Source organism: Dreissena polymorpha, chromosome 1 (genome assembly GCF_020536995.1).
Source record: "Dreissena polymorpha isolate Duluth1 chromosome 1, UMN_Dpol_1.0, whole genome shotgun sequence".
In the NCBI taxonomy this organism is placed as follows: domain Eukaryota; kingdom Metazoa; phylum Mollusca; class Bivalvia; order Myida; family Dreissenidae; genus Dreissena; species Dreissena polymorpha.
In genome coordinates, this window is record NC_068355.1 from 21,921,571 (window position 1) to 21,938,865 (window position 17,295).

A 17,295-nucleotide genomic window follows, 5' to 3' on the forward strand; every position below is an offset into this window, starting at 1 on the left:
AAAACATGCCTTTAGCCATTTACAACATAATTATGGCAAAGACAATCAATAATAATAATTAATTTAATAATAAATGTGCTTCTATTTATTTTGCTGGTTCGTTTTGATGGGGCACATTTTACAATTGTGTTATGAAGAATCTTTGAATCTTTGGATTTTTTGGATCTTTGGAAGAATCTTTGGATTGCGCAAAGCTTTTGAATTAAAACACTGAATTAAGTCGTATGCCTGCTTCGCCGTTCCCCTTCAGAAATCGGTGCATACCTTGTAATTTAGACAAACTCGACATGTTCACATTCAGATATGTCACTGGTTCCGAGCATGTTTCAGTTCAAAACATTGCCTTCTTTATAAAAAACAACAACATGCGATGACGTCATTTTTAACGATTATTATTTTCTGACAAATATTTTTTGTTTCAATAAGTACAGCAAGTACGACTCTAGACAACTTTAATGACATACGTTATAGGATGTTGATTGCAAATAATATACATGCATTCTAACCGCTCATAATTATAAAAAAAACACGACAAGCTCGAAGCAGCTTTCGATCAGCAAACAGGAAATAACCGCTGCGATTACTTTAATCAGTCAGTCTGTAGGATTTGTCGCAATTGATTGAGCGATATATAAAACTAAACATAAAAACTTACAGATAAATTATACTGTTTAGTGCAGACAACTACAAGTAAATAAATAAAATACTGCAATGTTCATACATTTAATTTTGTTTTGTATATTTGACATGTTCCCAATGATTATGCTAACTCGACGGTATAACAAACACCACATATACCTTACTTTGTTATCACGATTTTGTGATTAAAAAAACTATGTTTGGGGAAGTAAGCTGACATTTCAGCAGCCAATCAGTCCTTTCCAGTACCAAATGTTATTCGCTCTTGGTTTTCGGCCCAGTACCCTTTTGCTGTACCCGGACTGCGTGTATGACGCCACCAGCCATCATGCGCCGCGATCCCGGAGAGAGAGCCCACAGAAACCGGACGCACATAGCGGGACCGCGGCACGGGGCGCTGTTGAGCAGAGATGTAAGTATCACGTGTCATAAGTCAATGTTTGCTGTTCGCTATAAATCTTTCTCACGGTATTCTATGGGGTGTTTGTGTATCGTTTGTTCGCTATCAGATGATCGCCAGATCTATGTTGAGATCACTTTTCTATTCATCGGATGCTAGGCAGGAAATATAACTGCAAAAACAAGCTTCCTTTTTTCCCATCCCCGATGAAAATTAACATGCCTCGTTCTTGAAATTCTAGGCCCCATGTAAATCCGCCTAACCTGGATTTACGTTAAGATGACACTTCATTTTTAACACAAATTTCCTTTAAAGCGGATTGGATTTGCTTAACATAAAAAACAACAACAACCGAATAATTCTAAACCGTTATATAGTCCGTTATATAGTCCAATTAAACTACATTCTGAAAAGAATATATTTAATGAAATTTTTAAAAATAAAATTTACAATTTTATTAATAATCGTCAAAAGAAAATAGATGTAATGTTTTAATAAAACCAATTCCAAGAGAGTGTCAAATATATCAAATATTAATTACCTTAAACCATTGTTATTGTACGAAAATTACCTCTGTCAACGATGACGCCTTGTAATTTTAATAATAATTAATGATCAACTAATGCTTGATGTCGTTATTTTAAACAAAATGAGTTCCACGTGCACGAAAATGTTTTGACAGCTGAGCACAAGAGCTAATCGTAACATTATTCTTAATTAACTGTGGTCATTGTCGGCTCGGTTACTACTCAAATGTACCCCGGGTACTCTTAAGTATACTTAAATGTACCCCGGGTACGGAAAACATACTGAAACGTAACGTGGAATTCTAACGCTAAATTTGTTGTTCTCGGCTATTTTAGTCAAATTAACAATATTCATATTTATGTCAATATCCTGTGAAATGGCATAAATATTATCGAAACTCCAACTCAAAAAAGCATGTTGAGGCAGGTTTTGTTCAAAGAGATGTTGTTTTTTTTCGTTTTTTGTAGCGCGTTTTACGACATCGAATTTTGGGCGGGAATACATTTTCTCAATTGGTCTAAATTTTCCGGATACGTGTTAGTATATTTTCCGAAGCCGGGGTACATTTGGTATACTTATGAGTACCCGGGGTACATTTGAGTAGTTTCCGAGCCGAATATGACCAATCGAGCCTTAAAAGAGGAAATGCATTTTTTTTCTCTTTTAACGCAAGTATTTGAAATAATCTCACATTTTTTTCCCACGCGTTACAATTTAATATGTTTGCCTCATGTTGATAAATGCCCGCCACTTTAAATCGTATGACCGTTTTTTCTTTAACAATTTAGTTACATATGTATTTTTTTTCCTGTTTTATGTCCCTTAAGCCGGTCCCGCCCTCTCGGTTTCAGTGACGCGGCAACGCCGGATGATCAATCTTGCCCGGACGCGAATGTAATGCGCAGTGACAACATCGACCGGATCGCCCCCAGTCTGCACATGCGCAGTGACAACATCGACCGGATCGCCCCAAGTCTGCACATGCGCAGTGACAACATCGACCGGATCGCAACAAGTCTACACACGCGCAGTGACACAGCGACCGGATCGCCACAAGTCTGCACATGCGCAGTGACAACATCGACCGGATCGCCCCAAGTCTGCACATGCGCAGTGACAACATCGACCGGATCGCACCAAGTCTGCACACGCGCAGTGACAACATCAACCGGATCGCCCAAAGTCTGCACATGTGCAGTGACAACATTGACCGGATCGCCCCTAGTCTGCACATGCGCAGTGACACAAACACCACCCAGTCGGCCGAACGCCGCAGTTTTCAGTTTCCGGAACAACGAAAACGTGTCCCACTCGGAGGTAAAATTGTGAGACTCCACTTGCACGACGCATTGTGTGACATTCTATGTCGACTTTTTTTATTATTTTCGCAAACAACGTAACTTATTTAGAAACTGTACCTTATAAGTTGTGTGATGTTCGTGAATACAACGAACCTAAGTTGTATCTACCAGCTACTGATACTATAACAGACGTTCGATAGGTCATTGTCGGCTCGGATACTACTTACATGTACCCCGGGTACTCATAAGTATACTTACATGTACCCCGGGTACGATAAATAAACTAAAACGTATCCGGGAAATTTAACGCATAATCGGCCGTTGTCGGCTATTTTGTTTTTAAGTATATTTACATTTATGTCAATTGTCTGTAAAATGACCTCTATATTATCGTAACTCATACTCAAAAAGCATGTTCATGCATTTTTTTTTCGGCGTAAGCTGCATAAGCCAGCTTTTCACCTTAGCCTGACCTTTGTAAGTGTCCAATAAAATTCCAATAAAATTTCCCGCGGCTAGGTACGAATGAATACACTTCATTTATTCCATTGGCTGATTTGAGTATACCACCAGAACATTGGAAACATATCCGCGTCTTTGTAACACTGTTTTACTGTATGAAACAATTTTATCTCGAATGAAAAGGCTTAATAGATAGAACAGTTTTACACTCAATTCTCGACATCAATACAGTTTGTGCGTACACCTTTTATTTTCAGAGTATTACCAGCGCAAGAGCGTTTATACTTAAAAGGCTATGTTCTCATATTTAGTACTTACTTCCTTATTCCTGTCAACATGTTAACATGTAAAAGTATAAAGAGCAATGGAAGCGAGGCCTCACTTTAAAGCATTGCATTTCAACCCGCGAGGTATATCGGGTCAATTCGCGGACATTCAGAGTTTATATACAGGTCATCACCGGAGTTGGCGGCCAGTAAAATAATCGTTATATAATAAAGACGCTATCCGTGAACTAGGTGACCTGGAATTTTCTTTAGACCAGAAATATGTTAAATGAAGATATTCAGCAATATAATTATGGTATGTAAATAATAGATTCTTAATGTGTTTTCAACAATACAATGATAAATATTATTGTTGATAAATTTAACAATAATTATTCGTCCATATTGCCTAATGTACTAAAGTGATATTATGAGCATGTAACAGTTTATAGGTGTCTATCGCAACCGTTGATTATTTTTGATGTTTCTACTTCATATACACTTATATTAATTAATGCAGCATCATCATACTTAAACAATATACCAGAAAGAGAAAAATAATGCATTTGAATATCAACCGTACTTTCGTTTGACAACTGATCATGCGTTTACGAGTTGAACCTAAATTTAGTTTTAGTGCAGATTTGTTCATACGACACAAAAACACGAAATTGTTTTACGGATCATTTCAGCTTACAGGACTGGGTGGGTCACGTAAGAATATCGAATATAAAATATATTTTTATAAACAACTGGTAGCAAGGTGAGTTGCAGATAATTAATCAGTAACCACATTTTAACTAACTATTTTGACCTGTTAATTCTTTTCAGCTCAATTCAACAGTGCAAAATGCCCATAATATCACTTTAAGCATTAGCACGATGATAATTGATACTGTTAATAATCGAATCAAATAGCAATGCCCGACAAACCACTAAAACAGGTTTGTTCGAAGAACGCGCCTATAAATACGGATACTTCTCGTGTGGCCGGTTGACTCATATGTTTAAATTTCACTTCCATTCTTCTTTTGGTTTTCTGTTTTGTATCTATAGGTTTATGACCAGCAATATGTTATAATGTAAAATAAGCCGCGAAAACTCCCCGTAACATCCCGTACTGCGTGTGATGCAGCTAAGAACTGCACAGAAAAAGACATTCGCTATACTTGATCTCATTCATTAAACTATTTACGCCGTATATCTTTTTTAAAGATATTTCTTGTTAAATATAAGTTTGTTTAAAGGGTCCGTCCAAACATATTTTGTCATGTCATAAATGTATTGAAGCTTGTCAGTAAATGCGTTATATTGATAAATTTAAATATTGGAACTTAAAATCTCTAGTAAAAAAACAAGAATACAATTTAAAAAAAGGAAAAAATCCTCAACAGGGCTCGAACCACTGACCCCTGGAGTCACGGAGTAAAAAGTCTCCCGCCTTGACCACTCGACCATCCACGCTCATGATGCAAGCGGATGTATGTTTTACCTATATAAGAAATCCTCGTAGTTTCCCAAAAATCTGTTGGACGGCCCCTTTAAAATAATCGGTAGTGCGTTTTACGACATCGGATTTTGGGCGGGAATCCAACACGGGTACAGTCTAATATCGACCGGGTACGATTAAGTATTTACCGTACCCGGGGTACATGTAAGTATACTTAAGATACCCGGGGCACATGTAAATAGTACCCGAGCCGACAATGATCAATCAAGCATAATTGACACTCGATTGGCCAATTTAGACTGTACCCGTGTATTATTCCCGCCCAAAATTCGATGTTGTAAAACGCGCTACGGATTCGAAACAAAATTCTCTTTAAAAAGCTCCTTAACATGCTTTTAAGGAAGAAGTGTCGATAATATAGAGGCTATTTTACAGAATATTGACATAAATGTGAATATAATTAATTTAAAAAAAATATAGCAGACAACGATCAATTAAGGCTCGATTGGTCATTGTCGGCTCGGGTACTACTTACATGTACCCCGGGTACTCTTAAGTATACTTACATGTACCCCGGATACGGTAAATATACTAAAACGTACCCGGGAAATATGACGTTAAATCGGTCGTTGTCGGTTATTTTTTTTATATTAAATTATATTCACATTTATGTCAATTTTCTGTAAAGTGGCCTCTATATTATCGAAACTCATACTCAAAAAGCATGTTGATGCAGTTTTTATTTAAAGAGAAGTTTGTTTAAGATAATCGGTAGCGCGTTTTACGACATCGGATTTTTTGCGGGAATACAACTCGGGTACAGTCTAATATTAACCAGGTACGTTTAAGTATATTTACCTCACCCGGGGTATATGTAAGTATACTTAAGAGTACCCGGAGTACATGTAAGTAGTACCCGAGCCGACAATGACCAATCGAGCTCAATTAAGCGTAAGAATTCCCGGGCACGTGTTATTTTATTTACCGTACCCGGGGTACATTTAAGTAGTACCAGAGCCGACAATTACCAATCGAGCATAAGTGACACAAATCATAAAATGTATTATAATTGCAAAGACGGACCTTGATGAAATATTTCCGTCGTACTACGTAGATAAAAAATGTCTATAAATAAACTACATATGTACTAGGTAACTACAATTACAACTGTTGCTTCTGCTAGTACTGCTTGTATTACTCATATTAATAACTATTATGAAAATTAAATAAAGAATGCTTCTACAACAACAATCAGTACAACTTTAATACTACTATTATTGTGTTTAACGCTTTTGCTACTTCTACTACATCTACAACTACTACTTATCAAATCACGAACAGGTGCAGTACCTAATACAGACTCAACTCGACGTTCCTGTACGAAGTATCCAGTTCGATCCCCTCGATATCCGGTCTGCGCGACACGGGGTCAACTCCCGCTGGGTCGTCGAATTTTGTACTATAGCGGATATGGCAAAAGCTATACAGCCGGGACTTCAAGTGGGCATGGACCGGCTGGTGTTCTACCCGCATGATGACGTCACTACACGCGAAATCGCTGCCTATAGAAACTACATGGAGGTTGTTAACGCTCATGCAGTGATAGCGGCGTCTGCTGATAACGCAGTGCGCGGGAAACTTAAAAACGCAGTTTCCAGCGGTCGACGTCACTCACGACCTTAAAGATACTATGAAGATACGAGCTAATTGGAATTGACTTTGAAATCATGTCATTATGCTAATTTGTGTCGTTTGGTATATGTACCATAGCATGTACCAATAATGACTCGATTTTTTGAGTCAGGTTAAGATTCAAGAGGGATAATTTCATTACCGTCATTTTAATTCAACCATCCACATACATTAAGGTACATATACGCTTCCTTTTTTTAGTTTCAGTTTTTGTTTGTTTTAAATACTGTGAATATAATACATGTATTGATAATAATAACTTCTAACTTATTGATTCATTTTCCACTTAAAACACAAAATTATATCATGTATATATGAAACAGATTTAGAACAAATATAAATAACTTTCATTTCCAGATATTTTAGTTTAAGGCCCTTTCTTATCAAATAACGTCAGACAAATTTTGTGGTCGGACGTACCAACTGACAGACAGACATGATGATGGACAGAGGGTTAGCCTACAGCCACCATTATCAGAATACATTTCTGAACACAAAGTCGTGTGGTTTCGGATCCATACTAACAAAACAATTTATGTGATTTTGTAACATTATATACAATACACAAATATGACAGGACACACATAAATGTAATATTAATACTATAAAACAGCATGTTAAGTATGTCTGCAAAACGAGATTTTGGTACAAAATATATATTCATATCTTATTATGTACCATAATATCTTTTCCTTTGGTATTCAAACTATAAGCCATACGTACCAATTTGTTTACACCCTATAAAAATAACAATATATATCACACCATCTACAAAATATTCTCTCATTGGCTGTTTGACGTCACATGATGAACCCATATATTCTATATGGTGTCAGTAGAATATATGGGGCAGTAGAAATATAATAATACTGGTTATATGTTACCATAATTGTTAATTTGATGAGTTGGAAAGTAGTTGGGGTGATATAATTGTTACAGGGTTAGTTACTGGCCCGATACGGGATAAACGGTTCCGTGGGAAACCTTCGGTCTCGCCCCGAATTGGTTTCCACAGAACGGTATATCCCGTATTAGGTCCGTAACTAACCCTGTAACTACGCCCCGATATAGTTTTCCACAGACCCGTATATCCTGTATCAGGTCAGTACCTAACCCTTTAACTACGCCCCGATATGGTTTTCCACAGAACCGTATATCCCGTATCAGGTCAGTAACCAACACTGTAACTACGCCCCTATATGGTTTTCCACAGACTTGTATATCCCGTATCAGGTCAGTAACCAACCCTGTAACTACGCCCCTATATGGTTTTCCACAGACTTGTATATCCCGTATCAGGTCAGTAACCAACCCTGTAACTACGCCCCGATATGGTTTTCCACAGAACTGTTTATCCCGTATCAGGTCAGTAACCAACCCTGTAACTACGCCCCGATATGGTTTTCCACAGAGCTGCATATCCCATATCAGGTCAGTAACCAACCCTTTAACTACGCCCCGATATGGTTTTCCACAGAACCGTTTATCCCGTATCAGGTGTGTAACTATATAATCCTGTAACTACGCCCCGATATGGATTTCCACAGAACCGCATATCCCGTATCAGGTCAGTAACTAACCCTGTAACTACGCCCCGATATGGTTTTCCACAGAACCGTATATCCCGTTTTAGGTGTGTAACTAACCCTGTAACTACGCCCGATATGGTTTTCCACAGAACCGTATATCCCGTAGCGGGTCCGTAACTAACCCTGTAACTACGCCCCGATATGGTTTCCACAGAACCGTATATCCCGAATCGGGTGTGTAACCTACCCTGTAACTACGCCCCGACATGGTTTTCCACATACCCGTATATCTCGTATCGGGTCAGTACCTAACCCTGTAACTACGCCCCGATAGGGTTTTCTACAGAACCGTATATCCCGTATCAGGTGTGTACCTAACCCTGTTACTACGCCCCGATATCGTTTTCCACAGAACCGTATATCCCGTATCAGGTGTGTGCCTAACCCTGTTACTACGCCCCTATATGGTTTTCCACAGAACCGTATATCCCGTATCAGGTGTGTACCTAACCCTGTAACTACGCCCCGATATGGTTTTCCACAGAACCGTATATCCCGTATCGGATGTGTACCTAACCCTGTAACTACGCCCCGATATGGTTTTCCACAGAACCGTATATCCCGAATCAGGTGCGTACCTAACCCTGTAACTATTTATACACACTCTGGGAAAACAGGTCTTAATGCATGTGACAAGTGGTTTCCCAGTCAGGATACTTTCCGCGTCAATTGTATCAAAATTAAGACTAAAAATGTTGCCCCTGATTAGCCTGTACGGACCGCACTGGATAATCTGGCACTTCACTTTACGCTGTACAGACTGCACAGGATAATCTGTCACTTCACTTTACGCTGTACGGACTGCACTGGATAATCTGGCACTTCACTTTACGCTGTACGAACTGCACAGGATAATCTGTCACTTCACTTTACGCTGTACGGACTGCACTGGATAATCTGGCACTTCACTTTACGCACATGCATTTAGTCCATGTACGGACTGCACAGGCTAATCTGGCACTTCACTTTACGCTGTACGAACTGCACAGGCTAATCTGTCACTTCACTTTACGCTGTACGAACTGCACAGGCTAATCTGGCACTTCACTTTACGCTGTACGGACTGCACTGGATAATCTGGCACTACACTTTACGCTGTACGGACTGCACAGGATAATCTGTCACTTCACTTTACGCTGTACGGACTGCACTGGATAATCTGGCACTTCACTTTACGCTGTACGGACTGCACAGGCTAATCTGGCACTTCACTTTACGCTGTACGAACTGCACAGGATAATCTGTCACTTCACTTTACGCTGTACGGACTGCACAGGCTAATCTGGCACTTCACTTTACGCACATGCATCAAGCCCAGTTTTTTCCCAGAGCCAGGCGCAAATAAACAATTCAAACTTATCCCTCAACATTGTTTCATTTATAAAATCGTACATTAAAACAAACACAAATAATTACAATCACACTGATAAGAAAAGAACACTAGCTGTGATTATTTGATAAAGTAAAACTCTTTGGTTGCTCACTTGTAAAGATTCCCACATAAAAAGCAATAGATAAAAAAAACACTTGTTGGAAATGGTGAGTTATGCAATTCATTATGAATATAAGTTACCCCATATATTTTACCGCAATGAAGAAAGTGGGCATTATACACATATTGATACAGGAAAGTTTATTTATTTACCTAATTTAAGAAGAGGTTAATTGCTGAATATGTGTTTTATCAATTAAATTAAAATCGCACATTAAGCAAAAATCTTAAGAAAAATATATGGATGAAAATAATACTTATACTTGTATCAAACAGGGCTAGAATAATTTGTATTTTGTAAAAACTACTGAATTGCGGCAAGGTTTAGCATTTGATAATATCTACTATTATCATTCCAAAAAATAATTGCCAAAAGGACGAACAATATACGTGGGTTTCAACTCCTCAAAATGCTCTATACAATATTTATTTTGGCAATATTTTGGGTTTAATGACATAATGAGAAATAACAACCATAGCAAACCAACTATTTTCTTTACATATCTTACTAGCTTCATTTGTAAATAGCAGAAGCAATAACATGTCATCAAATGTTTAGGTATAAATATATTAATCTTGCTCTGGAAGAAAAGGCGTAATAATGTTTGTGTAAAGCGTCGTACCATATGAGCCTACGCAGTCCGCACAGGCTATTTAGGGACGACACTTTCCCCGAGACAGGATTTTACTATGAGACTTCTTTACAAAAAAACTTCACATATGTTACGGAATAGCTGACACAGCCTTCAGTTCATGTAAGATTCATGTTAATATGTACAAGCTTAAGCAATAAATGGAATGTTCATGAACAATATTGGCAAGTCTCTAGCCGCTCGCACAGGTGTTGGGCGCGTGGCCTATTCACTATAACACTATCAATCACTTTGGCAACATGAACAAACAAAAATATGATATAATATATACGATCAAATATAATATATCACAATTTCTTTTTGTCATGGTGATAAAAATGTTATTTTATGACTTATTGAGAGTGTTTAAGTGACTCGGTTACGCGCCAAACACCTGTGGTGGCTTGGTATGAACAAAATACAAAACAAAACAAAACAATGATCAGTCAACAAATAAAATCCTTAATAAGGGCAAGAAATCACCATCCAGCTTTAGACTTAAGCAGGGCTCTGGGATAATTTGGCTAAATGCAAGTGCATTAAGTGTCGGCCCAAATTAGCATGTGCACTTTGCACAGTCTTAACAGGGATGACATTTTCCGCTTTCATAATTTGTTTTTGTTTAAACAAAAAATATAATCCGTGCAGAAAGCATCTTTCCTGAATAACCTGAGCAGTCCTGTGACGACACTAAACACACTATGAATAAAGCCTGTGCAGCCCTGGGACGACACTAAACACACAATGCATTAAGCCTGTGCAGTCCTGTGACGACACTAAACACACAATGCATTAAGCCTGTGCAGCCCTGGGACGACTCTAAACACACTATGCATTAAGCCTGCAGCCCTGTGACGACACTAAACACACAATGCATTAAGCCTGAGCAGTCCAGGGACGACACTTATCACACAATGCATTAAGCCTGGTGGTCCCAGAGCCATGCTCAATTTAATCGATTTTTTGACACAGTATCCTCCCTTGCAACTACCCTCAACTAAGTAGCCTTCCTTGCAACTACCCTCATCTAAGTAGCCTCCCTTGCAACTACCCTCAACTAAGTAGCCTTCCTTGCAACTACCTTCATCTAAGTAGCCTCCCTCGCAACTACCCTCAACTAAGTAGCCTTCCTTGCAACTACCCTCATCTAAGTAGCCTTGCTTGCAACTACCCTCAACTAAGTAGCCGTCCTTGCAACTACCCTCAACTAAGTAGCCTTCCTTGCAACTACCCTCAACTAAGTAGCCTTCCTTGCAACTACCCTCATCTAAGTAGACTGCCTTGCAACTACCTTCATCTAAGTAGTCTTCCTTGCAACTACCCTCAACTAAGAAGCCTCCCTTGCAACTACCCTCAACTAAGCAGCCTTCCTTGCAACTACACTCAACTAAGTAGCCTTCCTTGCAACTACCCTCAACTAAGTAGCGGCTCATCTGTATACGTGTAAGTTATTCACATAATTATTTTATTCATATACCGGCATCTAATATTATTTTATTTAACATTTATATGTTGTTGATTAAAGTTTTTGTCAAGTTTCTTTTTTTCAGGAACACTCATTTTTAAATGTGTATCTTTTAATATTCAACATTATGGTATTGCTTGGGACGATCATTGAACTTATTGTTTAAGATGGTCAGCACACTGCTCATGATTCTGAACTAATAGGACTTACACCATAATAATATGTCCTTTAAAGATTGCTCAGAAGTCGTATATTGAAGCGACGTAATAATACCCTTAACGTCTGTGCTCTTCGGAAAGAGCGTTAGCCATATTGGGAATTCTTTTCGAAGACGGAAATATTAAAGATCAGTACACACTGCCCAATACGATTATGCTATATACAAACTGACCACAACAAAAAGTGCTATGCTTTAGGAAAACCCTGTACAAGAAACATTGGTGCAAAAATATTAGAGTACAAACATTATGTAACTTTTCAGGATCTAAAAAGCGTTTCACGATGTCAAGTTCTTCCGTTTTACGGAGGATCTCTCATCAGGATCGGAATCATTCGTTTTGCTTAATGTGTACATAAATCTGCAGCTGCCGTCATCAAATTCCGAAATTCAGCTGCGTTTAAAATACAACCGAACATTTCGTTTCTTATCAAATCAACGTTATACGACAAAATATAGCATTAAAATGTTGTTAGTTTTTTTAGCGTTGAAATGTTGGTTATTACTATTAGGATCATGTATTTGTTATAGTTAAACTTTATTTTACGAAGTATTCTTTGATTTTAGCATGTTTGTATCTTTCATTACATAATGATTATTTACGAGAAATACGTCATGCTTTCAAAGCTGCCCAAAGCCATTCTTGCATTCGCTCGTAAATGTTCGGATATTGTCGCGGGAAATTTAAATTGGTATATCGGCCCACAAAACATAAAAAACGAGCATTTTGTTTCTCGTTAAATCAATTTTATCAGACCAAATCTAGCATTGAAATTTTGCTATTGCTACAAGGAACACGGATTGTGTTATGTTTAACTTTAAATTCGTTGATTTCCAGCATTTACGGATCTTTATGAAAATTAAACACGATTTACCGTTGATCATTATTAACGCGGGTTATTAATTGATCATTGCCCATGTGCATGTTATAATCTGTAATTAATACTTAGGTGACATGTTCCGTGTAAAATACAAAATGGAGCCTCGTTCTTGAAAAAAAGGGCGTTATGCATGTTCGTTAATTGCCGTCCCAAATTAGACTGTGCAGTTCGCACAGGCTAATCAGCGACGACACTTTGCGATAACACAAACTTGTCTTTTATAAAAGACTGCCTTTAAACGCAAATTTGTATAAAGCGTTAAGTGGCGTCTCTGATAAGTCTGTGTAGACTACACAGGCTAATTCGATACGAAACTTTAAGCATATGCATTAAGCCCAGTTTTCCCAGGTCATAGCTCAATGTTTCAACAAGGTTTCTGTCTCAACTGACTGTGACCAGGTGTCGACTAGTTACATAGTGTTCCACCGATTGTCGTCTTGGATTTTCTCACAGACCATATAACTATGCCTTCTGTTTATATGTCATATTCAGTATTTTCGCGTAAGGTGTATCATTAAGTCGCAGTTGAAATAATAGACATGTTCAGTAAGTATTTATTAAAGCCTCGGTCTGGGAAAACTGGGCTTAATGCTTGTTCGTATGCAATGGCTAATCTGGGACGACATTTTACGCCTAACCTGGATTTTCGCTAAGAATGGACTTCCTTGAAACAACAATAAGATATGCCTGTATGCACTGAACAGGCTAACCCGGGACGAAACTGTACGCACATGCATTAAACCCAGTTTTCCGAGAAAGAGGCCAATTTCATGTTTGAATGTTGGGAAAGTGTACACAAATAACCATTGCAACAGGAGTATGAACTTGTTAATCCACGGATATATTTTTATGCATCTAATATACTGGTATATAAATACAAAACATAAAAAACACATTATTACAGTCAGTTACGTGTTCATTAATAATGTCTACACTTGCCACACTATAATGTCAAGTGATAAGTATGTATATGTTCTAAAACAATAGCACGCAGTTTCATATCTCGTTTGAACAGGTTATATATAACCTGAATTTAAATCATAGTTAATACCCGCTGAGATGAATTCATGCATATTGTTGTTCTCAGATACATTCTTTTTTACCTCTAACAGAATACATGTTTTTAATTGCAAATATGAGATCATAAGCTGCCGTGTATTAATAGTAACACGGCTCCTTATTCGCTGCGTACGGTGTAATAGGGTAAGTAAAATTCACTCTCGTTTACTTTCCTGTATCACAGCGTGCGGGGTAAGTACAATTGCGTGAAATGAATTAATCTTATCGAGTCAACTGCATTCTCCCGCAAAATCATATAAACAGGACGAAAGTAAGGTATATTGTTTTTTAAGGCGTCATTCAAACAGGGGACAGGATCACGTGACTTTGATGGATTCCCAGTTAAAAGTTAATGAATGAAAACACACCGGTGGTGATTTTTTCAAATAACTTTTTAAAATATGTTTTCTTAACAATTTCAACTAGTGCTTAAAATAAATATTTTATGCTGCTTATGGCAATGGGAAAAACATAAAAATTACTTTATTTGATAAGCGTGCTCCTGAAAAAAGTCGTTGTGTACTGCACGGTTATGCTGCACGCAACTTGAAATGTTGTTACAGATTTCAAGCGTATTCAAGGACTTATTCTTATACCTTAAGAAATCTTTTATGCACGAAATATTTTTACAAATGTATTGCAATAACTTAAGATATTAAAGAAAAAATCCTAACGGTGTGTTTGCATTATGTCCAGCCCGTGTGTAACTCCCTGAAAACCCCATTTAATTTGCACCCTGTTCAATGCTACTGACTGCGTGTGAAAAGCTACGGGCCTTATATAGAGCAAGATATGTGTTTGTCAGAAACACTATGTCCCCTTCTGCGCCGCTTTGAAGCTATATATTTGACCTTTGACCTTGAAGGATGACCTTAACCCTGACCTTTGACCACTCAAAATGTGCAGCTCCATGAGATACACATGCATGCCAAATATCAAGTTGCTATCTTCAATATTGCAAAAGTTATGGCAAATGTTAAAGTTTGACGCAAACACACAAACAAACAAAGCAACAAAGCAACAAACCAACAGACAGGGCAAAAACAATATGTCCCCCACTATAGTGGTGGGGGACATACAAATACATTGTCAACATGCTTTGCAAAGAAATTAAGAGTATTATGTAAGGTGAGATAATTTTCCATATAAGCTTCGAGGGTTTTCACGTGCAGTCGGCAACGTTAAAACAATAAGGTTAATGTTTGTCATGTTATCGCGTTGTATGCTGGAGAAATAAAGGTACTCGATTAAATAAATTCATGACACGGTTTCTTATTGACCTCGCACAATGTGATACAGCTTAATATGTTTAATGGGCTAACTAAGAAGCCATATAACTAATTATCTTGTCTACAATAAATTTTAAATATCTTGAATTAGCGATAACAGTTATTATGTGCATCATTAGAAAGGTATGGAAGACGAAAACATCCTCTCTATATTGTCGAAAAAGTGCCTGGCTAAACCATCGAATAATTCAAGAAGGTATATTTGCTGCATTATGCTGTTTTACAAGAATTAATTGTTAACACATATGCCTGTTTTTTAGTGCAACATTTTAAATGTTGCTTTAAGCGCATTCTTTTCATTAGTGTATTTTAAGTTTAAGATTCAACAACTTTAATGTGCTATCTGTAACTTTCACTCCCTTTTATGTAAAAAACCCGCTCCCTCCTCTTGAATAGAAAATTGTCTCCGCATCTGGTGTCCCACTCGCCTCCTACTCGCCTCTATTCCCAACGCCACTTCATCTAACACAGAATCATGTCACCGCGTCTCGTTAACTTCGCGCCCAATATTACCCACGCTACCTCCTCTAACACATAATAACGTCACCGCGTCTGGTTTCTTAGTCGCCCACTTCTCGCCTCCTACCCCTCCCCTTATAAATGATTATGCACTCGCGCCTGATGTCCTACTCGCCCATACAACATGGAGCTGGGGGACACAAGCCTCTCCGCGCTATCGTCTAACGCACTACTCATCTAATGTTTCAAATGATTTCTCACAGTGTTCCACGTCGAGCCGTTGCAGCCGGAGCCGGCGGATCGCAGTGCGACTGCGAGGTTTGCTCAGCGTGAATACCGGACTGTCGGTCATATCCGGGAGGAAGCGCTGTTTGCTGCGCGTCCGGGCATGCGGTCCGTTTCGAGTGCTTCCGGATGGACAACAGACCAATGGTGCTCGTCCAGGATCGGCGAAAGCGCCACCGGAACCAGAAGCGCCGCTCTTCGGTGTGTACCTGTCATAAACAAATGACCTTGTAAAGTTAACGGTCTAAACTTACAACGCATGGACCAACATTGATAAATGAACTCAATCTAACACTCTAGACTTTGTCCCAGCTTAATGGGACTGGTAAACAGATAAATGAGACAGCAAATAAAATGTGGTATATTGAAAAAGATAGCATTGATGCTATTTAAACAAACGAAACAAAACATATGAATAGTTCGTTTTGTTTCTTGATAGGTAAATCAATAGCGTTTGTAACGTTTTTGTCGATACATTGGAAAACACATGCTTTTGCCTCCCTGACGGGTTCCTTGCCCGATCGATAGTGGTTCCGAGATCAATCCTCGATGGCGAACGCGGCTTGTTGAGTTGCGATACATTTCACGAAGTGCGAGAAGGGTGTTAGTATCAATGACTGGATCAGGATCATAAACACCGGAAATTGATAAAAGTTTGTGAAATAGTCTATCGTGCCATACCCTGTCAAAGGCCTGACGAGCGTCCTGAAAACATAGATATACACTTGATCTCAGCTCCTTTGCATAGTATAGACATTTGCGAAGACTAAAGCTAGTCATTATGCAACCAAGCCCGTCCTGAAATCCACCTTGTAACTTACTGATAGAAGCGAGTATACCGTCCTTGCACCGGCTTAATAAAATCGATTCATAAAGCTTAAGCAGCGTTGACGATAGTGTAATTGCTCGGTAATTATTAAGCTGGTCTCGCCGCTTTCGCCCGACTTTAAACAGTGTAATAATCTCACCTTCCTTCAGTTTGTCAGGTCTGCTCCACTTCCTGTCTAACAACATACTCCCAGTGTGAATCGAAGTCCGGGGAGCTTGAAGGGGTGTACAGGTCTTTAAAGTATTTCGCCCACTGCACCGTTATTTCCTCCCGGCTTCTGTACATATTCCCATCGAAGTTGATGCCACCTTCTATGTCGGCACCGGATCCCCGTTTCCTTAAGTTTACTGTCCGACAGAA

General features: G+C 38.6%; 3 protein-coding genes across 5 annotated transcripts in view; 2 read left to right on the forward strand and 1 right to left on the reverse strand.

Annotated features, from left to right (window-relative positions):
* The window catches only part of LOC127843152 (uncharacterized), a 303,491-nt gene that overhangs the window by 203,962 nt on the left and 82,234 nt on the right, over nucleotides 1-17,295 (reverse strand). The gene's annotated exons all lie outside the window — the stretch shown is intronic.
* The window catches only part of LOC127874091 (uncharacterized), a 331,818-nt gene that overhangs the window by 1,879 nt on the left and 312,644 nt on the right, over nucleotides 1-17,295 (forward strand). The gene's annotated exons all lie outside the window — the stretch shown is intronic.
* Nucleotides 2,425-16,163, forward strand: LOC127874074 (uncharacterized). Of its 3 annotated transcripts, XR_008046616.1 has the most exons (3): nucleotides 2,425-2,884; nucleotides 6,388-6,914; nucleotides 16,085-16,163. XR_008046616.1 is itself a non-coding variant. In XM_052418202.1 (2 exons), exons 1-2 carry the CDS (start codon nucleotides 2,632-2,634, stop codon nucleotides 6,727-6,729), a joined length of 603 nt encoding a protein of 200 aa, XP_052274162.1. In that variant the 5' UTR covers nucleotides 2,425-2,631; the 3' UTR covers nucleotides 6,730-6,997. The 3 variants fall into 3 exon arrangements, 2 of the variants coding, with proteins under 2 accessions (XP_052274162.1, XP_052274152.1); XM_052418202.1 differs by lacking the exon at nucleotides 16,085-16,163 and having other exon boundaries at nucleotides 2,425-2,892; nucleotides 6,388-6,997; XM_052418192.1 differs by lacking the exon at nucleotides 16,085-16,163 and having other exon boundaries at nucleotides 6,388-6,997.

Bases quoted from the DNA above. Each gene is read 5' to 3' on its own strand.
- LOC127874074 (XM_052418192.1), top strand. From the start codon at position 2,465: ATGCGCAGTGACAACATCGACCGGATCGCCCCCAGTCTGCACATGCGC. The intron at 2,885-6,387 runs GTAAAATTGTGA...AATCACGAACAG, and splicing joins AAAACGTGTCCCACTCGGAG to GTGCAGTACCTAATACAGAC.